Here is a 27,264-nt window from a genome sequence, read left to right as displayed (position 1 = left end):
TCAATGGTTAGCATTAGCATCTACATTCATGCCTGATGTTTTTAAGTGCTACATTTTTCTTTTCTTTTTTTAAGATTGCCCACAGATTGTGACTTTTCACCAGTTCTTCTCCGAACTTGTGTGCACACTGTAGTTGTAACCTTGTGTAGTGAGGCGGTGTGGCTTCCCTCCCCCTCAGGGAGGGTCGAGCCCCGTCAGTCATCCACGGAGGCGGGCCCGCTGAGCGGAAGTCCCGCCCCTCAGAGGGTCAGGCAGCGACCCAGAAGAATAAAAACCGGGCCCCAGCCTTCAGTTGGAGGTCTGCCACCAGCAGGAGCAGAGGTGTCCGCCGACGCCCGTAACTGGGAGACTGCCCAAGCCAGAGGCCGAGACCAGGAGCTGCCAGAGCTGCCTTGCCCCTACTATGACGAGGAGCCGCCAGAGCATTCTCGAGGCCGCTACGACAAGGAGCCGCCAGAGCTGCCTCGCCCCTACTACGGCCCCGAGGAGCCCCCAGACCAGGCTTGGCCCGCATTCCCCGAAACATTACCGGACTTGCCGCCCAGCCCGGATTGGGAGGAACCGATGGTCCTGGACGTCCCCGGAACGGAGGCCCCGGACCAGGTAGGAGTAGAGGGGGAGCTAGGAAGTAGCCCGGGGCACCTGACCCCAGTCAGGCTGCAGAGCTAACCTTGCCAATGTCAGTGTGTTTCGGTCAGGATCCCCACTGACCACCGGTAGCGGTGACGGCCGCTACCAGGGCCCCGGGCTGGAACGCAGAGGAGTGGGTGGGCCTGCGTTCCCCCTGCCACCCGTATCCGGGTGGCAGACTCCCCCCTCTCCCTGGCCAAAGGGCCAGAGCTGTTTGTAACTGTGTTTGGGTGCCCCGCCCGAACAAAGGGCTGGGCCCCATTTGACTTTGCCACTGCTCTGCTCTGCCCCAAAGGGCCAGAGCTGATTGTAACTGCAGGGACGACAGCGAGGCCGGTGTGGCTCCTCTCCCCCTCACGGAGGGTCGAGTCCCGGCGGAACCCGTCTACACCTTACAACACTTTAGCTAGGATAATTTTGGCAATGCTGCCATGATCTAGTGATATCACAAAAAATCCAGGCAACTGAGGGAAGTCAGAAAAAGTCAGGTTCAAACCTTAACATACCCCTATCAGCTAGAAAAAGCTTACATTACTAGCACAGATCTCTTTGCAACTAGAACAGAACTGATGATGATTCAAGGAAGAGAAAAGAAATGCCCTAGAAGAAAACTCCCAACAGCACTAAAAACCAAGAATAAAATACAAGCATACTCAGTGGATCATAAATTTCTCCTGTAAAACACGGGTATTTAACATTTGGATTTCTAAAATACAGATACCTTGCACATTGCTAAGGATTTTTTTTGTTTTAGATTTATTTTAAAGTTATGCTTTAGCCTCTTGCTTTTACAAAATTAAATTAAGATTTTAGCTGAACAGAAAAATTGCTTCTCCTTTATGATGATACATGAGAAGAACCAGGAAAACAAAATGTGAAGAGGTAAAACTAAAGCAAATATTACATTAATTTTTTTCTGGAGTCTTTATACAAAACAGTTGTGCTTGCTTTCTACTCAGAATAAGAAACTAAACCCTGCAATATTTAATTATAGATATACTAATTATTTTAAAAAGTATATCCAATTAAGGAGTACAGTACACATTAATTCTAATATATTTTAAAATGTAGCCAACTGAACCTTCATATGGGGGCGGGGGGGGGGAATAGACAGAAAATAAGGCATATGTCCCTAACTCCTGATTAAAACTTTTACATTTATAATCTAATTTAAAAAAAAAATCAACTGAAATTACAACCAGAAAAACAATTTCAAATTACACACAGGCATATTTTCCTGCAAAACTTTATAGAGGACCACCACAATTTCAAGTACATATTTTTATTCATGAGCAGATTTGAATTTTTGGCTCAAATCCATGCTAAACTTTTGTCAGTTTTCCTGTCCTCTGACTGAATGCAAATACCTGCTGATGCATCTCAGCGGTCTCCAAATCCAAGCTACCATCTGGAGCATGGGCATCAGCCAGTAAACCTTCAGCTTCTGTTATCCACTGTGTGAGGTCATTGAGATCACAATGGAACTGCCTCCAGTCTTCAACTGCTCTGTCAAAACAACTGTTGGGGAACAAGAAAGGGTTTCAAAATTACCTAGACTGTTTCAGGGAAAAGAGATGGGCTGACCTGTTTATATTTAATCTTGAGAGCAGTTAATTCAAAACAACTTGCCCTGCAAAATAGAAAGGCCTGATACATTACAGTTAAGTAAGTCTTATACACTGAACAGTTCCTGTCATTGCACTGTCTGCGAAAGCCAACTACGCAAACAATCACTGCCTTCTAAATTGAAGCGGCTGAGAGCAGGACCAAGAAATATTTGGTTTCCATTACTGGGGAAATAAAGATTAATTAGCTGCAGCAAAACTGGTCTGCAGAACAATTTTTTTAAATGGTTCATACATCAGAGGGCATGAAAAATTAAATATGATGAATTGCCCAGGTTGGGTTTTTTGCTCACAAAACCATGATTCCTGCTGTCAGAAGAAAGTAAAGAGTGAAGCTGATCTTCATCACACTGAACTGATTGAGAGTGTTACCACTCCACTTCAACTGGATCAGAAAAGGGCCTGCATGCAGTAGGTCCCACAGACCTTATTACACAATAAGTTGCAATATATTTTACTTTTGCAGCATCATATCAGTGCTAAGTTTAACTTAACAGGCAAACATTTTCTCTGGCATGCAAAAGGTCAAGTACAGTAGTAGTATAAACAACATGTTTTCATACTAGCTAAATGGACAGAGACAGTAGGCTGACAAAAAAGAATTTATTTATTTATTTAACAAAACCAAAAATATACTTTTTGGAAAAGCATCTTAGCCAGGCATGTGACTTATAATTTGGTGAGTGCTGACAATATTTCTGCACTGTATAGAAGATAAGACCTCTATCCCCAAAGGATTTACAGTCCATGAAAGACAGACAATACAGAAGAGACACAACACACTGATGGACTAGATCATGTCCCACTTGAAAATAGTGCCTATTGTTTGCCTTTATAAAATATAAAACAGAGGGCAGATATCCTCAGCTGACATAAATCTGCAGAGCTATATTAATGGATCTGAAGTTGAAGATCTGGTATGCGTTTACAAATGCAGTTCATTTTTCAAGAGAAATTAAGACATGGTACTAGTTTGCAGAGTAGGAGCATGAACCTTTTTCCATAAACTTCAATAGGAGTTGGATCTGGAGTTCCACTAGAGAGGAAAACCTCAGAATTCTTATGTATACAATGATGTTTAATAAGAAATAAGTTCCACTTGTCTTTAAGTCATGATACACCAAACCCTACAGATGTGAACCAATTTAAAATTGAGAACACATATCTTTTTACTAATCTCAAATTTTTCTTTGGTTTCACACACTAATATATGTTTAATTCATCCTTATATTTTTGAATTCATTGATTCTGACTGGCCATCTTTGTAGACAGATTTGGAGTTCCTGTATAAGTTCAGATATAGCTTGATTGAATTGTATCCCATCAGGAAATACCAAATCTAAGTTTAATGAGCGAGTCTCATGATCACTGTGCTTCAGTTATTTACTTGCAGTGATTAAAAAAGTTTCAATTTCAATTGTTGCTGATTGAGATAGATCTAATCTTTGCCAAGACTCGTACATATTTCCTGGCCTAGATTTAAAAAAAAAAAAGATGGTTACTCACCTTTGTAACTGTTGTTCTTCGAGATGTGTTGCTCATATCCATTCCAAGTAGGTGTACGCGCCACGCGTGCATATCTGCCAGAAACTTTTTACCCTAGCAACTCCAGCGGGCCGGCAGGTCGCCCCCTAGAGTGGCGCCACTATGGCACTAGATATATACCCCTGCCGGCCCGCCCGCTCCTCAGTTCCTTCTTGCCGGCTACTCCGACAGTGGGGAAGGAGGGCGGGTGTGGAATGGATATGAGCAACACATCTCGAAGAACAACAGTTACAAAGGTGAGTAACCATCTTTTCTTCTTCGAGTGATTGCTCATATCCATTCCAGGTAGGTGATTCCCAAGCCTTACCTAGGCGGTGGGGTCGGAGTGAAAAGTCGCAGCCTGGAGCACTGCAGAACCAAAGGCCGCATCATCCCTGGACTGCTGGACCAGGGCGTAATGGGAAGCGAATGTATGGACCGATGACCAGGTCGCCGCCCTACAGATATCTTGGATCGGGACGCGGGCAAGGAAAGCCAGCGATGATGCCTGTGCTCTGGTGGAATGAGCAGTCACACGGCCCGTCGGAACTTGGGCCAGGTCGTAGCAGGTCCTGATGCAGGAGGTAACCCATGAAGATAATCTTTGGGAGGAAATCGGCAGCCCCTTGACCCGGTCCGCTACTGCCACAAATAACTGGGGGGACTTGCGGAAGGGTTTTGTCTTGTCCACATAAAATGCTAGTGCTCGGACATCTAGCGAGTGGAGCTGCTGCTCCCTGCGGGATGAATGGGGCTTGGGAAAGAAGACTGGGAGGAAAATCTCTTGGTTCACATGGAAAGCTGAGACCACCTTGGGAAGAAAGGCAGGGTGAGGTCTCAGCTGTACCTTGTCTTTATGGAAGACGGTATACGGTGGATCCACCGTGAGGGCCCTCAGCTCTGACACTCGTCTAGCTGAGGTAATGGCCACAAGGAAGGCAGTCTTCCACGCGAGGTAGAGCAGGGAGCAAGTAGCTAATGGCTCGAATGGAGGGGCCATGAGCCGAGACAGGACCAGGTTGAGGTCCCATGAAGGGTGATGAAACGCAGAGATGGCGGCTACGTGGACTCGGAGGGACGACAGTGCCAGACCCTGAGTCTTAAGGGACCACATATAGTCTAAAAGAGTGGTGACGGGAGTCTCCGTAGGACGAAGAGCTTTCTCTGAACACCAGCAGGAGAAACACTTCCACTTAGCTGTGTAAGTCGCTCTGGTGGAAGGCTTCCTGCTGCCCATGAGAACCTCGCGAACCGGGGTGGAACATTGCAACTCAGAGTCTGTCAACCACGCAGGAGCCATGCCGTCAGGTGAAGAGACGGAAGGTCCGGGTGACAGAGCCTGCCGTGGTCCTGAGTGATCAGGTCCCGATGAAGGGGCAGGGCAACTGGGTTGGCTACTGAGAGGTCCAGCAACATGGGGTACCAGTGCTGTCTGGCCCATGCTGGAGCTATGAGAATCACCCGGGCTCTGTCTCTGCGCACCTTGATGAGAACTCTGTGAATCAGCGGGATGGACGGGAAAGCATAACACAGGTGGGCTGTCCACGGGATCAGGAATGCATCCACTAGAGACCCTGGTTCCCGACCCTGGAAGGAGCAGAAAGTTCCACACTTCCTGTTCACCCTGGACGCGAAGAGGTCCATCCGGGGACGACCCCACCTCTGGAAGAGTGAGAGGGCGACGTCCGGACGGAGGGACCACTCGTGCGAACGGAAGGATCTGCTCAGCCGATCCGCTAGGGTATTCCGCACTCCCGGGAGAAAGGAGGCGGACAGGTGAATCGAATGGGCTATGCAAAACTCCCAGAGACGTATTGCCTCGAGACAGAGTGGAGAGGACCTGGTGCCGCCCTGCTTGTTGATGTAAAACATGGTCGTTGTGTTGTCGGTGAAGACAGCGACACAACGACCTTGAAGGAGATGGACAAACGCTTGACAAGCAAGGCGGACCGCCCTCAACTCTCGTACGTTGATATGGAGGTTGATCTCTTGTGGTGTCCACAAGCCTGGAGTTCTCTGGGTGCCGCAGTGAGCCCCCCATCCCAGATCGGAGGCGTCCGTGGTCAGGGATGCCGAAGGTTGGGGCGGATGGAACGGGAGCCCCGCACAGACTACCGATTGGTCCAGCCACCAGCGAAGAGAGTCCAGCACCCTCTGAGGGACGGTGACGACCGTGTCCAACGACTGTCTGGCCGGCCGATACTGCGCAATGAGCCATGATTGAAGAGGTCTCATGCGGAGTCGGGCATATGCTGTTACAAACATGCAGGCTGCCATGTGGCCTAGGAGGGCCAGGCACGTTCATAGAGAGATCAGCAGGGCCGCTCGCAAACGCAGAATGATGTCCGACAACGACTGGAACCTGGGCAAGGGTAACAAGGCCCTGGCCAGGGTAGAATCTAGAACGGCCCCAATAAACTCTATCCACTGCGTGGGGAGTAGAGTAGACTTGTCCACATTGATTACGAGGCCCAAGGTCGCAAAGAAGGTGCTGATCCTGTCGACATGGTCGCGGACCTGCAGCTCTGACGTGCCTCGGATCAGCCAGTCGTCCAAGTAGGGGAAGACGTGGATGTGGCAATGTCGAAGGTGTGCGACGACGACTGCCATGCATTTTGTAAACACTCTCGGGGCCGTAGAGAGGCCAAACGGAAGGACCGCAAATTGGTAATGTTGGCGGTCGGCCACGAAGCGGAGGAAACGCCTGTGTTGGGGGGCAATCGAGATGTGAAAGTAGGCGTCCTGCATATCGAGGGCGGCGTACCAGTCTCCGGGATCCAGGGAAGGGATGACGGTTCCAAGGGATACCATGCGGAACTTCAACTTCACGATATACTTGTTGAGTTCCCGCAGGTCGAGAATGGGCCTGAGGCCGCCCTTGGATTTGGGGATTAGAAAGTAATGGGAATAAAACCCCTTGCCCTTCTCGTTTTCCGGAACTGCCTCTATGGCTCCCTTGGCAAGGAGCGCGTGCATCTCCTGACGGAGGAATTGCTCGTGAGAGGGGTCCCTGAAGAGGGACGGGGAAGGTGGGTGGGAGGGTGGGGGCGAAGAAAACTGCAGGCGATAACCAGCCTGCACCGTACGCAAGACCCAACGGTCCGACGTTATTTGGGTCCACGCCGGGAGGAAAAAGGAAAGGCGGTTGGAAAACTTCGGGGAAGGATCCGGAGGGGAAACTGGTACTGCGCCCCGGGCACACCTTCAAAATGAAGGCTTAGGTCCTGGAGGGGCCTTGGTTCTGCCCCGTTTGCCCACCAGACTGCCTGCGGCAGTTGTTCCTGCCTCGGCACCTCGAAAGGTCCTGCCGTGGGCGGAACTGAGAGTATGGCCACCGCTGCTGCTGCTGCCGGTTTTGCTGCCTGAACGGCCTATGTTGTGTCGCCGGCATATGCATGCCCAGCGACCTTATTATGACCCTGTTATCTTTAAGATCCTTCAATCTAGGGTCTGTTTTATCCAAAAACAGGCCCTGGCCTTCGAAGGGGAGGTCCTGGATTGTGTGCTGGAGCTCCGGCGGAAGGCCAGAGACCTGCAGCCAAGAAATCCAGCGCATCGTGAGCCCCAAAGCTAGGGTCCGAGCGGCCGAGTCGGCAGCATCAAGGGAGGCCTGTAGCGATGTTCTTGCTACTTTCTTGCCCTCGTCCAGGATGGTGGAAAATTCCTGGCGTGCATCCTGGGGCAAGAGCTCCACAAACTTCCCCGCCGCTACCCAGGAATTGAAGGAGTAGCGGCTGAGGAGGGCCTGTTGGTTTGAGACCCGGAGCTGCAGCGCCCCCGCCGAATAGACCTTGCGGCCCAGGAGGTCCCTCCGCCTCGCCTCCTTCGACTTGGGCGCTGGGGCCTCTTGCCCGGGGCACTCCCTATCGTTCACGGACTGGACCACCAACAAGCAGGGGGTCGGGTGAACATATAAGTATTCATAGCCCTTTGAGGGGGCCATGTACTTTCGCTCCACCCCTCGAGCCGTCGGAGGGATGGAGGCCGGTGACTGCCAGATGTTAGTGGCATTAGTCTGAATCGTCTTTATGAAGGGCAGGGCCACTCTGGTGGGCGCATCGGATGAAAGGATGCTCACCACTGGATCCTCAATTTCCGACACCTCCTCCGCCTGTAAGTTCAGGTTCTGTGCCACTCGGCGGATGAGGTCCTGGTGTGCCCTCAAATCCAGTGGGGGAGGGCTGGAGGACGAGGTGCCCGCCACTGCCTCATCCGGAGACGAGGACGAGGAGACCCCCGGCAACAAGGTGTCCACGCGGGGTTCCGTGAGGGGCTGCACCTCCGTTTCCGGAGGGAGCTCTGGGTCCCGGTGAGTACCGTCCATTTCTGGGGAGTGAGGGGGTCTAGACGCCGTTGCCTCCGGTGGTCTGCGCTCCGCCACAGGGCGGGGGGTAATGTGTTGCGGACCCTGGGCCTGAGAGTATGCCCATAGGGTCCAAAACCCCCACTGTGGAGGCCCTCGTTCTTGTGGCGGAGGGTCTTGGAACAGGGCCGCGTGCCTGTCCTGTGCCATGGCATAGACACTGTCAGTGTGGGAGGAAACCGACGGCTCCCTAGAAGGCCAGGGGGGGCGCTGAGCTTGGTTGATATGCAGCTCTATGCGCCGTGACTGACGCTCCCCTCGGTGCCGCGACCCACATCGGTACCGGGATCGGGACCGGGAACAGCGTGATGATCTGTGCCGAGATCCCGACTGGGAGCAGGAACGATGTCGGTGCCGGGAGTGGGACCGCAACCTTCTGTGAACGCGGTGCCGGGCCGGCAGCGGAGACCGGGACCTACCACCAGCGCGGTGCCGGGAGGTCGACCGGGTTCGGGACCTGCCACAGGTTCGGTGCCTGGAGGTCGACCGCGGGGCTGAACGCCGAGGCGAACGGCTCCTGGAGTCTCGGTGCCGGTGGTGAGATGAGCCCGACCGGGACCGTGCGGATGGTGATCGGTGCCGCGAGTACGACCGGTACCGTCTGGGCAACCGGTGCTGGGACTCCGAGCGGCGCCCCGAGTGTGAGCGTTCGCGCCTCCGGGGTGATCGGTGCCGGGACTCGGGAGACAGCGCTCGAAGCATCAGCTTACCCTTGGAAGTTATGCGTCCCGGGGGTGCCGGCTGAGATGGCTCCGTTAGTGCAATTAAGTCCCGAGCCGAGGCGAAGGTCTCCGGGGTCGATGGGACCCTTAGCTCGACCCCTGATCTTACGGGGGAGCTAAGTGGAGCTGGACTCAACGGACCTTCTGGGCCCGGAGTCGACAGCAGTCCTGCAGGCGGTGCCGCGGCAAAGGTAGGTGCCGGGCGGTCCACTCGGGCCTGCCTTGATGGTGTCGCAGACGCCGAGGGACGTAGATCTGCTCCCGGTGCCGGAGATGGTCGGTGCCGGGGAGTCTTGCCGGTGCCGGCGCGGTCCGGTGCCGGAGTAGAACTGGCTGACTGCGTCGCCAGTGCCGGAGACAGGGCCGCTTCCATGAGGAGAGCGCGAAGTCTTTGGTCTCTCTCCTTTTTAGTGCGAGGCTTAAAAGCCTTACAAATGCGGCACTTGTCGCTAATGTGTGATTCCCCAAGGCACTTAAGGCACGTGTCGTGGGGATCGCTCATAGGCATCGGCTTCTTGCACGCCGAGCACTGCTTGAAGCCCGGCGAGCCAGGCATGGGCCCGGTGCCGGGGAGGGCAATGGCCCACCCACAGGCAACGTTCGATAACTATTTACAGGATTCTAACTAACTATTATACTAAAAGGCTATCTACTACTTAACTAAGAACTACCTACAATCAAACGACGAAGACGAACAGGAGAGCTAAGGACGTGGAGGTCAGCAAGCCGCACTCCACAGTTCCAGCAACCGACACGGCGGTAAGAAGGAACTGAAAAGCGGGCGGGCCGGCAGGGGTATATATCTAGTGCCATAGTGGCACCACTCTAGGGGGCGACCTGCCGGCCCACTGGAGTTGCTAGGGTAAAAAGTTTCCGGCAGACGTGCACGCGCGGCACGTACACCTACCTGGAATGGATATGAGCAATCACTCGAAGAAGAAAAAATGTTTCTTTTACTTGGTTTGTATGGCTTAGTTTTAACTATAGAGGTCAGTTAAATTGAGTTGGCTTACATCTTACAACGGTGGAAGGAGGGGCTTATCTGGGCTTCAGTTTGTAAACATGAATGATTCTCCCAAACCGAAATCTGTACAAGCTATTTAGAAAATGAGCAGCATTTAATTTACATACAACTTTAATCTAAAAAGTTCTGTAAACTTGAATATGCTTTAGACTAGATCAGTGGTTCTCAACCTATTTACCCTTGTGGGATGCATATGCAACTTTCTGTGCGTCATGTGGGCACCATCTACACAATATATATACTACGGGTATAGCCCTGAGGCTGTCACATGGGTCGCGGTTCTGTGCTAATTGAGCCACAAATAGCCTGCAGGTTTATGAACCATTGAACTAGGTACAAGCGTTTTTTCTTCAGAGATCACAGTTTATTGTTCATTTCTTAAAAGCCAGTGAATGAGAATGCAACATCACCTGATTTCTTCAAATAAACTGTTATAATATCCCGATAGTGGTATTTTAAGAACCATGGGCCTGGTCAGCTTCTCCAAATGGCTCCTTCACATTAGCATATATAGTGAATTTTATATTTAATTTATTCATCATATAAAAAAAAATACCCCCCCAATCAAGAAACGCACACATTGAGAAAGTTTCTTTTTTCACTAATTCCTAATACTTGCTTTGACTTCCCACACACACCTTAAGAAATTAACCCAGTAAAATGATCCCTACAACCAAATGGGAAAACTAGTTCTCTTTTATTGCCAATGTGCTTTTTGGAGGCTTAGAAAATGAACACATTGGTCAGAGGAGATTACTACTTCATGTAATACTTAGTTTACTTAATATTTAAATGGTTATTCAAACAATACAGTGTTATTTTAAAATACCTTTTTGCCTCATAAATAAGTGACATTCACTATTTGTTTGCATGACTTTTTTTAAAACCTTATCAACCTTTAAAACTTCCGTTAATGAATATAATCTGTCTCATGAGTAACCAGTTTTGCTTTTATTCTCCTTCCTTTGCAAAAATTATACCTATCTATAACTCATGGGCAGACCAGATACTTCCATAAACTGTTTTGTAAAAGAACACACTTAATGCTTCTATATAAATAAGAATTTAATGAGCTCCCGCATTTTAACATTCTCATTTTGTATTATCTCTTCAGTTACACCAACATTTGGACTGTCCAGAAAAAGGTTTACAGAGCTTTGTGAGCACATCAAAATTTTCACCCTGCTCTGAACAGAATACGTACAGCTAGTATGTAGTCCAAACCTAGTCTAACAGAATTTGCTTTTGCAAGTAGTTGAAACAACTTAAGTCAAAATCCAAGCTCTCTCACTAAACTTGCCTGTTGCTAAGTTTCCCTGCAAGAAAAGCCCAGTTACCTATACAGTAGCTATTGTTCTTCAAGATGTGTTGTGTACATGCCTAATACACTCACGTTGGAGACTGTTTACAGCAGTACCACTAAGCGGTACATGATGCGCCCCTGCTCTCCTCATGCACCAAGTTTAAGGCATGCCTGCCTCCTCCCTTTCTGCTCCTTCAGCCCACTGCAATGTGCATAGTAGAAGGGAAAGTGAGAGGGTTGTGGAACATATATGTGCACAACGTAACTCGAAGACCTGCAGTTACTGTACTAGTAACCATTTTTTCTGAGAATTCAACCCCATGCCATGAAGTAGAGAGATTGGAAGTTGGGATGCAAAGATTTGGCCTGATTCTGAGACAGGAGATTCTTGACCAAAGATAAAGTTATCAGTGACCAAACGAAGAGCTAAGGTAGGTCCATGAACCAATATTGTCTTGGCCACACCTGGACCATGAGGATTAATGTTACTTTGTCTCATTTCAGTTTCCTGAGTATCCTTGGAATGAGAGGAACTAGAGGAATGCACAAAAAGATGACAAATGACTGGACTGTGGTCCCAGCGTGATCAATAAGCTTGTGCCTGCAGCTGACCGAGATGGACCCCCAGACTTTGGTAGATACATCTGTTACCAGAGTTACAGCTGGTTCTGGGGAGAGAAATGGAACTCCTTTGCACTTGCATTAAAATATTCCTACAAAATCAAACAGACTTACCACTTCTGATCATTGTACATCCTATTAATTCTGTCCCACTCTGCATTCAGCTGTGTTAGTGCATCTCCTATTTGAATTGCTTCAGGTCCAGATGCTTCCAGGATAACATCAGGTTGTTTCTCATGAATGACTGCAATCTGGTCCCCAAGTTTGTCCAAAACATCTTTTATATTCTACAAGCACAATGATGGCACCAACCCATTAGTAAAGTCAACACCAGCAGGAAACAAGAATAGTCAATAGCCCCGTCAAAAAAACATTTTGAATATTGCCGGTTGAACACCCAGAAATGGAAGACATTAGCTATCATGGTGTGCACCACCACTAGCTATCATTGATTTATCAGCACCACCAGCTGATAAATCAACAGAGAAAAATTGTTTTCAGCTGCACCTTTTTAATCTTCTGTCCTTTCTACAAGCTTATAAGAGGACAACATACATATTTACAGCCAAGCAGTTTTTAAGTTAAAGGAACAAGAAGTATTAGAATGAACTTCACTTTTTCTCTTCTTCTTTTGAACAAAGATTGCACTCGCAATACACTTAAGGTTAATTTTCCTCTTTCTTCCTCATCTCATCAAAACTTCCTTTGAAGTCTCATAAGAAAAGGGATAGTTTAAATTACGCCCACACAATTTCTGACATACCCAGAATGGCATTAAAGTAATGTGAACATTTTAACTTTAAAGGACAAAAAGATTTCAGAGTTAATACTGCCAATTTCAAAACATATTACAGCATTGTGTCTAGGTGTTCCAGAACCTTACAGAGTGCTGGCACTATTCTGAGACTTCTCCATGATCTAGGTACAATGGCATATGGGTGAAATTGCAGACTGTCAATTGTAGTTTCATTATTTCCATAAATTCCATACACTTCTGCATGCTATTTTTCTTCCAAAATGTATTTTAAATAATGTCAGATTGTCAAAAAGAAAAATGTATGGGACACTATTACCTAAAACTATGATGAGCCTTTTTAAACACATGCAGTTTTACTATCATCACTGGAATAATTCCTCTATGGGTGCACACATACAGCAAGGAGGGAATAGGGACTGAAAACAGCATGATCATCAAAATGGATCAAAATACCTCACCCTAACAAGGCATGATGTTATAGTTATGTATACTTTTGAAAACATTTGGATGAGCAATAGTAATTGCTTTTCTCAGTGAAATAGTTCAGCTATTTTAATTCTCCCTTGCTCCAAAAACTAATAAATAGTACTAGTCCAGGAGTCCTCAGACTGTGGTCTGTAGAGAGCTGGTGAATCACATGTTGCTAGCTCTTTCTCCTTGTTTCCAGCTGCTTTTATAACACTTTGCAAAGAAATTACAAAGAAGCACCGAGACATGCACACAAGCAGCAGGCAACAAGGAAAAGTAGCAGTCAGCCTAGCTACCTCTGTTAGGGGACATCGCTACAAAGGGAAGCTTGTGCAGTGAATGGGAAACATCAGAAGGCAAAGAAACATGCATGGAACAAGAGACGTAGATGTGAGATGAGGAATGAAATTAAAAATAAAAGGAGACCAGGTATAAGTTTCAAAAACTTTCAAAGTAAATGAGACTTAGACCCCTTGAGTATCTAATTTACTTCTGAAAATGGACTTCGGTGCTTTGGAAAATTTTACCCAGCAAGTTACTTTTTCAAAAACAAAAATTAATGGATGTGAGTAGTCCCATTGACTTCAATTGGGATGAGTTATGTGCTTAAGTGCTGAATTGGGACAAGAGTATTTTCATGCTTAAAGTTAAACATGTGGTTTGCTTACTCAAACTTTATTTGTAGTAAGCTAAGCTATGAACAAATTCTTTCCTAATACTTTTCCAAATAAGTAACGGCTGTGATTACTACAGGGATACATGTATGAAATCATGGTTGAGACAGTGGAAGGGAAGTTGACCCATTAGGCTCTCTCTCTCTTTAAATGAGGTGTTGATCACACTATGAAAAAAATTGGAATCCCTGTAGCAACCAATATTTATAAACACACAACTATAAAATTTCACTGAAAGAAGAAAACCACTTCTCACGTCTCTACTTTCCATTTCAAACTTGAGTGTTCCAAACTGAGAATATGCACTGACACGTGAGAGTTACCAACAACAGCTACAGTGGGAAAGACACAAGTAGGATTTACTTATTATTTTCCACATGATATATATTGAACCATTATACTACACAAAATGTAACCACTGAATCACTTCATTGTTTTCATCCCTTTTTGTTGCTCTTTTAGCAATACAGCACTTCAATTTGCAATACCTTCAATGAATCTTCCTGCGTAGAGAAGTCCTCATAGACACCAGTGTTTAGCTCTGGTGCATTCAGTAACAGTTCAACATCAGCCATGGCCAGCAACACTCTGTTAATTTCAACAAGGTATTCAGTAGGGAAGGGAGAGGCCCTAATTCCTGATGGATAGTTGCCTTTTAACCTCAGGACTGGGATTGCCTAAAGAAACATAAAAAGTCATTTAATTATTTATTCTTCTCAATTTAATACATTTTGGAAAAAAGGAAATCCTAAGCAAAAGGCTACTGTTACAAATGAAAAATTTCTACTATATTCAGAGTAGGCATTTTCTAAATTAAAAACAAAAAACATGAGAGTTCTTTCTAACCTTTTCAAAATTACCCAATCCCACAGAGGGCCATCAGGATTATACCAGTAATTAATTTAATTTTTTTTTAAATCCTTTTTAAAAAAAAACAAATCTTTTAGTTCTCCCACGTTCATTTTTATACCTCATGCCAAAAAGGTGTAACACTTTTTCTCCCTGGACTCATGGAAACAAGAGACAGTCTCTGCTTTCCTGAAGACAAAACAGAGCTGTAAATTTACTCCAGCACATCCCACCATTTTTCCTCCCCTAGTCTTCTTAGCACTTTTTGCTCCCAAAAGTATTTTTAAATATCCTCTCATAAGTCTTAAGCTTTGCATGGGATGACTAAGACCCTACAAAAGATTTTAAAGCATGTGAGCACTTTTCCAGCATACTGAAAGGTGCTTACATGGTTTCCAGCATCATAGTTGGTGCCTCACTTTCCCTCATAATGCCAAAAAACTGTGCAATTGAGTTTCATGTTTGTATGCACACAGTATCCACTGTATCCATTTTGCAGCCACAAGAGATTAGCAACTTCTGGGGCCTCTGGAATCGTCTGATGTGGTTCTATAGACCACAATCTATATGGGTTGAGTTCCCAGTTAATAGAGAGGGAAGCACTGGAGGTAGTAAAATGTGGCTCTCTTCTATGGCACATGATATAGATGACATAACTGCACTGGAGAGTTCCTGGAAATTAGCTCCAGGTAGCCTAAGTTGCATTGTTGGCATGTCTGGCAAAGACAGTAGTCACAGGTCTATAAAACAAATTTTCTGTGGGCTGAAACATCCTGGAAATAGTTTCCTGTTTCAAAAGCTTGTTAATGGACAGAGGACACTGTGTTGCCATCACTGAAAACACCAGAGCTTTAACATCAACTGTAAAAAATTAAAATCTTGCAATGAACATTCTTTGCTTCATCTGGTGTATGTATAACACACTATCATGGTTACAAGAAGCAAATGAGTTGAGAACACTGCATGATGGCACAATGAGTATCAGAACTCTAAATCTGCAAGTTCCTTTGTGTTTTGAGCAAATGGCTTAGTAAGGAAATTGGAGAGGAAATGAAAGAGTTCTCTCTTATAGGTAAGAGGTTGTATCAGTATACTGAAGTGCCTACAGGATCAGTGTCCTATTTGGACTCCAATTAAATGCCAAATCTACTTGTACCTTTTAAAATATATAGTAGTCCCACACTGTATTTTGGGAGCAGTAGGGGAGATAAGGGTGAAGTGATGCTGAGTGTAATCTTCTAAAAAGTGTTCTTTTTAATGACAGTAGCAAGAACATTAGTAACTTCAATGCCTTTAATTAATCACCTCCACTGAATTTTGTAGACAGTGAATACATCACTCTTAGTATCAACATTAAGTGTTGCTGTCAGTTAGCATGATGGTAGAAACACATATCAGAAGGATTCATCTAAATTTTCATCCTGTGTCTATCACTCTATATAGAAACCATGAGAAAAATTCCAAGATATTCTAAAATTCATGATTGGGTTTTTTGGTAAGCTCACTTCAGGTGTTCAGTAACCAAAGCAGGATAATTAACTACATCAGTAACAGCATGAAGTGGCATTTTTTCTTTCGTTAAGCTATTAAAAGTGATTTTCAAAAAATGCCTCTACTTACAAAAGGTCTCTTCTGCAGTTGAGTCTGCAATCCTTAGAACAGTATTGAGGAAGATCAGCTTTTTGTGCTCCACTGCAAGTGGACAGCCCAGTTCTTCAATCTCAGAAAGACTGAAGGAAAATTGGCAACTTTTGCAATTGATTCCTGCATAGCTGCTGTTCATCAGTGATATTTTGCATTTTCTTCCTCAAATTGTGCTGCTAAACCTCTTACAGTTGCCAAATCACTCAAGCAACATCTGGCCTAGTCATCATACATTACCCAAATGTACTTCAATTGTCAGTGAGAAAAACAGCTCTCCTTCTCCCTGGAGATAATAATTCTGCGTTTGATCAATAGCAGTGGCTGAGAAAACATACTTGGGTCTTTCACTCTATGAACTTGTTAAGCTTAAAGTTGTATTCAATGTCTGGATGTTTCTGGGCATGCATCCGATGAAGTGGGTATTCACCCACGAAAGCTCATGCGCCAATACATCTGTTTGTCTATAAGGTGCCACAGGACTCTTTGCTGCTTGAACATGTTGTTCAAATTTATTAGAATCCATTGGGCATAATTTGTGTGGTCAAGAGTAAAAGAACCACAGAAGAAGCTCAAGTCAGGACATCTAACTGTTGAATGAAGTTTATCTCAGGTACTGAACACTTCTAAGGAAGGATGCCAAATTGCAGTGCTAGCAGTGTATTGAAACTGGAAACATCTGGATGCTGCCATGAGACTACTAATTCATATGTTATGTTTCAGCCATTTATCATGCACACAAAAAAATCATGATGTACAAGCACAAAATTGGCTCTAATGCAATTGAGAGCATAATTAGAACACAGGGGCTTAAAGTAATCATAAGAATGGCCATACTGGGTCAGACCAAAGGTCCATCTAGCCTAATATCTTGTCTTCCGACAGTGGCCAATGCCAGGTGCTCCAGAGGGAATGAACAAAACAGGTTATCATCAAGGGACCCATCCCCTGTCACTCATTCCCAGCTTCTGGCAAACAGAGGCTAGGGATGCCCATTCTGGCTAATAGCCATTGATGGACCTATACTCCATGAACGTATCTAATTCTTTTTTAACCCTGTTATAGTCTTGGCCTTCACAACATCCTCTGGCAAAGAGTTCCACAGGTTGACTGTGCGTTGTGTGAAGAAATACTTCCTTTTGTTTGTTTTAAATCTGCTGCTTATTAATTTCATTTGGTGACCCCTAGTTCTTGTGTTATGAGAAGGAATAAATAACACTTCCTTTTTTACTTTCTCCACACCAGTTATGATTTTATAGACCTCTATCATATATCAAGAATAACCTTTGATGCAACATTACAATAGTGCAAAGGAACTATTAGAAAAAAAATTCACAACATATGCATATGCTGATTGCGCAATTCTGCCTGTTATGACTGACATATCTAGAAAATGTATAACTATGGGCATGCTACTATTTTCAGGGTGTCCCTATATGTTCATTTTGTTCACATGCTTTATTCTTTCGCCAACTTTAGTGACTTAATTCTGAAGACATAAATCCAGCTCTCTTCTGCAGACAGGCAGGCCTCCCTGGCCTTGGAACCAGTGTGTTTCTGCTGCAGAAGGAGAGGCAGTCTCTCTGCATCATCTGCAAAACTCAGAGCCTTGCTCTCTGCAGGCTCTTTCCTCAGCAGTGCACAAGGGGTGGGAGAAGACTGGGAATGGACATATGCCTAAAAGTCATGTAGGACCACTAAGGTGCAGTAACCCCCATGCTGTTGTTCTGCAGCTACCTCAATGGCAGAGGATGTAGGATACTACAAATTATTGCAGCTGCATGCCAGTATGCACTGGCCAAATGCAAGTCTCTGGATGTCATTCAAATGGATAGTTCTTTTGATTTATCTTCTTGTCCTGCTGCATTATAATATACAACTGTTTACCACTGGGGGTGGGGTAAGGGGGAGGGAAAGAGACACACACTTACCTGGGGTTTGAACTGCATCTGTTGACATGCAGCAAACTGGGTTTCAACTTGTTGCCAGCGCTGACGCACACTGGTGTGCTCTGCTTCCCCAACTGGGCCATATTGGGACAGGTTGCTGCTCTTCTTCTGCAAAGCAGTGAATTCCTCACGGTGCTGTTCAAGCTCCTGAAGCAGTTCCTGCAGAGTACACCTAATTACAGCTGTCTGCAATCACTGAAAAGTTACTTCCCCCTTTTCACACATCATTCAATGGGTAAACACGTCAGAGTGGTGTATGTGTATTACTACAGTACTGCTTTATAAATTCAGCTTTTCTCCTCCTTAAATGTGAAAATGCAGAACAAACAAGGCCTGGGGCGGAAAAAACGGTTACTCACCTTTCTGTAACTGTTGTTCTTTGAGATATGTTGCTCATATCTATTCCAGTTAGGTGCTTGTGCCGTGTGCACGGATGTCGGAAACTTTGTCCCTAGCAGCTACTCGTCGGGCTGGCTGGGGAGCCCCCAGAAGTGGTGCCGATATGGCATTCTAAGACCCTGCCAGGCCGACCCCACTTCAGTTCCTTCTTGATGGCTACTCCGAGAGAGGGGAAGGTGGGTGGAAATGGAATATATACGAGCAACACATCTCAAACAACAACAGTTACAGAAAGTTGAGTAACCATTTTCTCTTCTTTGAGTGCTTGCTCATATCAATTCCAGTTTGGTGACTCGGAGGTGGGGTCGGAGTCAAGGAACCACAGATTGGAGGGTCGCTCTGCCAAAGGCCACACCATCCCAAGAGTGCCGAACGATGGTGTAGTGGGTCGTGAAGGTGTGAACGGAGGCCCATGTGGCAGCTCTGCAGATTTCCTGGAGAGGAATGTGTGCCAGGAAGGCAGCTGGTTACGCCTGAGCTCTCGTGGAGTGAGCCATAAAAGCAGGCGGAGGGACGTTTGCCAGGTTATAGCAAGCACGAATGCACCCGGTGATCCACGAAGATTGAGAGGAAACCAGGGCACCTTTCTTCCACTCCACAATAGCAGCAAACAACTTGGTTGTTTTACGAAAGGGCTTTGTCCAGTCTATATAGAAGGTGAGTGCCCTTCAAACATCAAGAGAATGGAGACCTTTTTCACAAAGGTCAGCATGCGGGTTTGGGTAGAAAATGGGTAGGAAGATATCCTGGCTCACAGGGAAGCAGGACACCACTTTTGGTAGGAAGGCCGGGTGAGTTCTTAGTTGAACTTTATGAAATACGGTATAAAGCGGCTCACACACGAGATCCTGTAGTTCAGACACCCGACGTGCAGAAGTGATGGCCACTAGGAAGGCGACCTTCCAAGAGAGAGAGAGAGAGAGAGAGAGAGAGAGAGAGAGAGAGAGAGAGAGAGAGAGAGAGAGAGAGAGAGAGAGAAGTGAGCAGGAGGCCAGCGGCTCAAAAGGAGGGCCCATAAGGCAAGAGAGGCAAGTTAAGGTCCCATGCAGGCAAGGGTGGCTTCGTTGGAGGATGGATTTTCTCCAGGCCTTTAAGGAAACGCCACACAACCGGGTGTGCAAACACAGGGCATCCGGCCGCGCCTGGGTGAAACGCTGAGATAGCTGCAAGCTGGACCTCAAGGGATCCAAAGTTTAGGTGCTGGTCCTTTAGGAATATCAGGCAGTCCAAAATGCACGGAATTTAAGCCTGAAGTGGAGGCCGTGAGGTGGAGCGACTGAAGGTCCTGGTGCAGATGACCGTGGTTTTGAGAAATGAGTTCAGCGCTGAGAGGGAGACACAGGGGAGCCTGGATTGACAGGTCCAGCAGGAACGGGTACCAACATTGACGCGGCCAGGCAAGGGTTACCAGAATGACATCTGCCTTGTCCCAGCGGACCTTGAGGAGCACCTTGTGTACCAACATAAACAGAGGGAAGGCATAAAGCAATTGACCCAACCACGTGATCTGGAAGGCGTCTGCAGTCGAGCCCAGGCTGTGACCCCAGAAGGAACAGCAGACTGGGCACTTCCTGTTGGACTGTGAAGCGAACAAGTTGACTCGGGGAAACCCCCAGGTGCGGAAAATGGAACTAATAATATACAGACGTATTGACCATTCGTGAGTAAGAAAATGCCTGCTCAAGCTGTTTGCAAGAATGTTCTGGTCACCCGGCAGGTACGAGGCCTGAAAAGTTGAAGGGGTGGGCTCAGCAGAAGTCCCACAGAAGGAGGGCTTCTTGGCAGAGCAGCGATGATCGGGCTCTGCCTTGCTTGTTCAGGTAGAACATGGCCATAGTGTTGTCCATTAGGACTACTACGCAGTGGCCCTGCAAGTGGAGGAGAAAGGCTTGGCACACAAGGCAATCGCCCTGAGCTCTTTGATGTTGATATGCAATGACAGCTTGCTCTCATGCCATAAGCCCTGCGTTGTCAGGTTCCCGAGGTGGGCCACCCATCCCAGGACAGATGCGTCTGTGACCAGGGTAAGGGTGGGTTGAGGAAGATGGAACGGGACCCCAGCACCCACCATCCAAGGATCCAGCCACCATTGTAGGGAGTCAAGTGTGCACTTCGGGATTGTGAGGACCGTTTCTAGACTGTCGCATCCAGGAGGGTAGGCTGAAGCCAAGCACGTCTGTAGCGGCCTGAGTCAGTCTGGCGTGCTGCACCCTGTAGGTACAGGAAGCCATGTGACCCAGCAACCTGAGGCACTGCCTTGCTGTGGTGGTGGGAAACTTACAGAGGCTGGTAATTATGCTTGCTATAGCCAGGTGCCGTGTTTCCGGAAGGAAAGCCCTCGCTTGGTTTGCATCCAGGAGTGCACCTATGAACTCTATTGTTTGAATAGGTGCAAGGACAGATTTGTTGACATTTACCATGATACCCAAGTGAGTGAACGTGTCCGTGATTAGATGTACCTGAGACTGGACATGATAGTGAGACTGGCCCCATATAAGCCAGTCGTCGAGGTACAGGAAGACATGCACGTGGTGTCAGCGAAGAAAAGCTGCCACGACCGCCATGCACATGGTAAAGACATGAGGGGCTGTGCACAAGCCGAACGGGAGGGCTGTAAACTGATAGTGCATCTTGCTCACCACGAACTGGAGGAAACATCTGGGGTAGAGTAATTGAAATGTGAGAGTATGCGTCTTTCATATCGAGGGTGGCACACCAGTCTCCCTGATACAGTGAGGGAATGATAGTGGCTAAGGAGACCATACAGAACTTCAGGTTGACGATGTTACTTGTTGAGCTCCTTGACGTCCAGAATAGGTCTTAAGCCTCTCTTTGCCTTGGGGATATGGAAACTTCCTCCACTGCCCCTAGGGCAAGGAGGGATTAAACCTCCTGAATGAGGAGTTGCTTGTGAGAAGGGTCCCTGAAGAGGGATGGGGAAAAGGGGTGGGAGGGCAGGATGGTATGGGCTGCCAGCTGGGTGATCTTGGCCAAGGCTCCCCAGGCCCAACTGGGGAATGTCCGAGAACCCAGAAGATTTCTCCGACCTGCCGGAAGGGGATAGAGTTCATGACGGCCAAGGAGGAGCGGTGCACAAGTGAAGCAAAGGTGGCACTGAGTCCCTTGGTAGGTGCAGGTCATGCGGGGATCGGTGCTGGAATGCTGACCGTGACAGCGACCGGTGCCGCGCCGAAGAGAAGCACCCTGATAGAGAGCAATGCCGCTCTGATGACCGGTGCCGTGATGGAGTGTGGCAGCGGGCTGCAGGCCGGTGCGACAGTTGACATGGGGATCAGAGTTCCACACTGCATTGGTCCAAACGGTGCCACAAGGCTGCCGACCGTGACCAGGATATGGAGCGGGATCATGATCCAACAAATTGATAACGACCTCAGGAACAGCTCCGAGGATCGGGACTGCGAGACCAGCACCGTGAGTCAGATCGGTACCAGGACTCCGAGTGGCATGGAGATGCTGGTCTGAGGGCTGCCATTCCAAACATTGCCGGTTTACCCTTGGATAGTACCGGGACTTGGGTTGGAGCCAGTGCTCATTTCGATGAGCCCTCTGGCAGCCTCGAAGGTATATGATGTGGAAGGTAATGTGATCTCTTCCACTTGCCCTGTCCCTTGTGCAGGGCTGGGATGAACAGATTTGGGCCGGGCAGCCTTGCCCTGCTTAGAGACCTGGTTAGAGTCTTGCTCGGTCGGGACTGGGACAACTGCTTCGGGCCTAACAGGGCCCTTCCAAGGCTTGCTTCTTCCCAGCAACAGGCGAAGCGCCAAGGCGGGCGTTTTTGGGGCCCGGGAGATCGCCGGTCCCGAGATGATGCCAAAGACAGTACCGCAGGAGGGGCACTCCACACTGAAGCACTTGGGCCCGCGTCTTGAGAGGGCCGCAAAGTGGACTCCATGAGGAGTTGCTTGAGTGGAATCTCCCTCTCTTTTCATGTCTGGGGCTTGAATGTCTTACAGATTCTACACTTGTCCGCCTGATGGCGCTCTCCCAGGCACCTGAGACAGGAGTTGTAGGGGTCACCTGTAGGCATGGGCTTGTTGCGAAAGTTCCAAGACTTGAAGCCTGGGACTGCATGCCCCAGAGCCCCGCAGGGCAGTCATTGATGGGAGTGCCCTCAACTACTAAACTACACTTAACACTATAGGAAACACTTAACGCTAACTAAAAACAATTAATCAACAATCAAAATAAGAGAAGCTAGGGATAAGTGGAGCACTTGAGACAAGAGACCACTGTTCCAACAACGGTCACAGGTGGCAAAAAGGAACTGAAGGGGGGTCAGGCTGGCAGGGTCTTAGGGTATTTCTACATTACGGGATTATTCCGATTTTACATAAACCGGTTTTGTAAAACAGATTGTATAAAGTCAAGTGAACACGGCCACACTAAGCACATTAATTCGGCGGTGTGCGTCCATGGTCCGAGGCTAGTGTCGATTTCTGGAGCGTTGCACTGTGGGTAGCTTTTCCATAGCTATCCCATAGTTCCCGCAGTCTCCCCTGCCCCTTGGAATTCTGGGTTGAGATCCCAGTGCCTGATGGGGCAAAAATCATTGTCGCTGGTGGTTCTGGATAAATGTCGTCAGTCATTCCTTCCTTCGGGAAAGCAACAGCAGACAATCATTTCGCGCCCTTTTTCCCTGGATTGCCCTGGCAGACGCCATAGCATGGCAACCATGGAGCCCGTTCAGCTTCTTTTTTTTTTTTTTTAAACTGTCACCGTATGTATACTGGATGCCACTGACAGAGGCGATACTGCAGTGCTACACAGCAGCATTCATTTGCCTTTGCATGACAGCAAAGACAGTTATCAGTCATTCTGTACCGTCTGCTGCATCATTAGAGATGACGGTTATCTGTCATTCTGTACCGTCTGCTGCTGTCATGGCTGCTCTTTACTGCCGCAGCATCACGTCTACCAGCAGCATTCAGACATACGAAAAGTCGAGAAATGATTTTTTTCCCTTTTCTTTCATGGAGTGGAGGGGGTAAATTGACAAGCTATACCCTGAACCACCCCGGATAATGTGTTTGACCCTACAGGCACTGGGAGCTCAGCCAAGAATGCAAATGCTTTTCGGAGACTGCGGGGACTGTGAGATAGCTGGAGCCCTCAGTACTTCCTCACTCCCTCCATGAGCGTCCATTTGATTCTTTGGCTTTCCGTTACACTTGTCACGCAGCACTGTGCCATGGACTCTGTATCATAGCCTGGAGATTTTTTTCAAATGCTTTGGCATTTCGTCTTCTGTAACGGAGCTCTGATAGAATAGATTTGTCTCCCCATACAGCGATCAGATCCAGTATCTCCCGTACGGTCCATGCTGGAGCTCTTTTTGGGTTTGGGACTGCATGGCCACCCGTGCTGATCAGAGCTCCACGCTGGGCAAACAAACAGGAAATGAAATTCAAAAGTTCGTGGGTCTCTTCCTGTCTACCTGGCCAGTGCACCCGAGTTCAGATTGCTTTCCAGAGCTGTCACAGTGGTGCACTGAGGGACACCGCTCGGAGGCCAATACTGTCGATTTGCAGCCACATTAACCCTAATCCGATATGGTGATACCGATTTTAGCGCTACTCCTCTCGTTGGGGAGGAGTACAGAAACCGATTTAAAGAGTCCTTTATATCGATATAAAGGGCCTCATTGTGTGGACGGGTACAGTGTTAAATCGGTTTAACGCTTTTAAAATCAGTTTAAACGTGTAGTGTAGACCAGGCCTTAGATAGAACATCATATCGGCGCCATTCCAGGGGCTCCCCAACCAGCCCAATGGGTAGCTGCTAGGGAAAAAGTTCTGACATCCGTGCACACAGCATGTGCACACACCTAACTGGAATTGATATGAGCAATCACTCGAAGAACAGTAATTTCTGCCTCACATAATTATGTCTCTTGCAACTTAGCTCACTCCAGCTAAATCTCATATAAGCCTGGTGTTTTTCTTTTAAAAAAATCATAAGCATGGAAGTTTGGCGCCCAACATTTTTATCTTGAGCACTAAAAGATAAAAAGCAAATAAAAGATCAAGCGGTAGAGCTATTGCCTCGGGAAATGGGACTGGATGAGCTAATTCCCTTTTCCATCACTAATTTCACTGCTGAAAAGGCAGGTTTATTAAACATTTTGACCCATATCCTCAATGATATCTAAGGAGTCTAACCCTTATCTCTCTTGATAGCAATAAGCACCTAAATACCTTTGAGGATCTGGGCATTTCTCTTTACAAAATACACATCTTCAATATGAATGGGGAATACACACTCAGAGCATGTTCATCAAGCTTCCACTGTATTCTCATCTTTGCAAATAAACATCCTGTTGGTCAGGGAAATCCAGCATTTCAAACCACTCTTGCCATACACACTGAATTCTGGAAACAGACTTTTTCATTTGAGATTGCTGTGTCAATTTTATCTGCTCGAGTTAAATCAGTGCAGTCAGTGAGTGCACAAATTTGCTACTTAACTACTGCAAAAGAAAATGCTCACATTTACGAAATCCTGAGGTCTTTTTAAGTAGAGAGAATAAGAGTAAAAATGGAGAGCTTTACTTAACTATGAGAGAATATTACTTAAGAGACTCTAATGGTTGTGTTCTGACTCAATTAAATGTCAACACCAGTTTATCAGGAAGAGAACAGCATGGGTACCAGCAGCAAATTCCCTTCCAATCTGTAAAATGAACATTGGTTCATGTCAAACAATTTTCTAAAGCTTGGGGGTGGGGGAGAGGAGGAACTAGTTTGAGATCTATGTTTACTTGGTCCTACCATAGCGCGGGTGCTAGACTTGATGATATCTCAAGGTCCCTTCCAGCCCTACATTTCAATGATCTCTGGAAGGGTAGCCAGACTGGATTTGTTTTGACGTACATTAAAATGCAGCCTTGTTTGTCTGTATAACATCTTGAGATTGTGGGAAATTACATTTCCTGGCACTGAGTGGAAGCAGTTCTTCATCCCACAAGGAGACATGAGACTGTTGGTTTACGCTTTTGGGGCTTGCTTCCTCTCAGAGATTCTGTGTCAGGAATACACAGTATAGAAGAATCCAGAAAACTGGAAGGAACTCTTGGGTGAATGGTGAAGATCTGAGATCTGTGCTGAGAGGCCCCTACTGTCTTTCCTGATCAAACCCATTTGGACTCAGTGTCCGAAAGGAATATGGGCAAGGTTAAAGATTACAATGGCTCACCTCAAGATTAGACAACCTCAGGAGTTCCCCTTTAGCTATTAGATTTGTCCTTTGTTTCATGGACGCTTAAGAGGCTCTGGTAGAGTATGAGTACTGTCTAATATGCAGGGAGATCTCAAGTAGACCATGAAGTAAATCTAGTCCCATTTTAAGATGGTTTGTCTCAGGGTGCCTGCCTCCTGGTGCAGCAGTAAACCCAGATGGGTTATGCAAAGAGGCAGGAGTGATTAATGAAGTACCTGATAGAGCAATCAGATACAGGTTCGGCAAACTTAGAGTCCATAATTAACAGCCCAGTGATTCCACAGGTACACAATAGAAGCTTAATGATTTAAAATGTCTATCTAAAGAGGATTACCATTAATGTGACCCTGAAGCCTTAATGTAGCTATCAGGATACACAAAGTAGCTAAGGACAGCAGACAAGCTCTTATAACCTTATTGCATCAGCCATCTACGACAGCCATGGGGCACTGTAACTCTAAATGACATATATCACATACATATTTTATGCTATATTGGTCTGTGGCAGGGTATGGTAAAACCCCCTTTAAAGCCCTGCCAAAATGCTGGCTGCAGTCTGCTCTCTGGCCAGGAGGCCTGGTGTAGAGATGCAGGTACTCAGCAGGGAGCCCAGCTGCAAGCCCTAAGGAAGGCTGGCTTAGAGGAACATACTGAGCTAAGGGTATGGCTACACTCGAAACTTCAAAGCGCTGCCGCGGCAGCGCTTTGAAGTGTGAGTGTGGTCACAGCGCCGGGAGAGAGCTCTCCCAGTGCTGCATGTACTCCACCTCCTCATGGGGACTAGCTTGCAGCGCTGGGAGCTGCGCTCCCAGCGCTGTGGCACTGTTTACACTAGCGCTTTACAGCGCTGTATCTTGCAGCGCCCAGGGGGGTGTTTTTTTCACACCTCTGAGTGAGAAAGTTGCAGCACTGTAAAGCGCCAGTGTAGCCAAGGCCTAAGTAGTGACAGCTGGGCTGAAGCAGGAGAGGGCTATAAAAGCCCTGGGCAAACCTCAGTGAGGAGGATTGTCATAACCTAGTCCCAGATTTGGACCTTAGAGTCCAAAATATGGGGGTTAGCATGAAAACCTCCAAGCTTAGTTACAAGCTTGGACCTGGTAAAGCTGCCACCACCCAAAAAATTAGAGTGTTTTGGGGCACTCTGGTCCCCCCCAAAAACCTTCCCTGGGGACCCCAAGACCCAAATCCCTTGAGTCTCACAACAAAGGGAAATAAACCTTTTCCCTTCCCCCCTCCAGGTGTTCCTGGAGACAAACAAAAGCAAACTCCGTGAATCTAAACAGAGGGATTCCACCCTCCCCGTTTCCAGCCTTGGAAAACTGCCTTACTATATTTGTACTTACAACTTGGAAACAGAAGATTAGAAAGCAGGAAATAGAAATCCTCTTATAGCCGAGAGAGAGAGAGGCAGAAGACCAAGAACAAAGGACTCACACACAAACTCCCCTCCACCCAGATTTGAAAAAGGAGTTTGTGTGT

The 27,264-nt window shown here is 47.1% G+C and overlaps 1 protein-coding gene across 10 annotated transcripts in view; it reads right to left on the bottom strand.

Annotated features, from left to right (window-relative positions):
* Positions 1-27,264, bottom strand: part of UTRN (utrophin) — a 638,628-nt gene that overhangs the window by 382,559 nt on the left and 228,805 nt on the right. For all 10 annotated transcript variants that reach the window (XM_030556487.1, XM_030556489.1, XM_030556490.1 and 7 more), the window contains 4 exons: positions 18,133-18,309; positions 14,200-14,388; positions 11,927-12,099; positions 1,998-2,148 (listed from right to left, as the gene is read on the bottom strand). In XM_030556487.1, the coding sequence (XP_030412347.1) occupies positions 1,998-2,148; positions 11,927-12,099; positions 14,200-14,388; positions 18,133-18,309 (690 nt within the window). The remainder of the gene's footprint in view (positions 1-1,997; positions 2,149-11,926; positions 12,100-14,199; positions 14,389-18,132; positions 18,310-27,264) is intronic.

This window comes from Gopherus evgoodei, chromosome 3 (genome assembly GCF_007399415.2).
Source record: "Gopherus evgoodei ecotype Sinaloan lineage chromosome 3, rGopEvg1_v1.p, whole genome shotgun sequence".
Taxonomy (NCBI): domain Eukaryota; kingdom Metazoa; phylum Chordata; order Testudines; family Testudinidae; genus Gopherus; species Gopherus evgoodei.
Note: the sequence above shows the minus strand (reverse complement) of the source record. Positions and strands in the feature narration are given on the sequence as shown.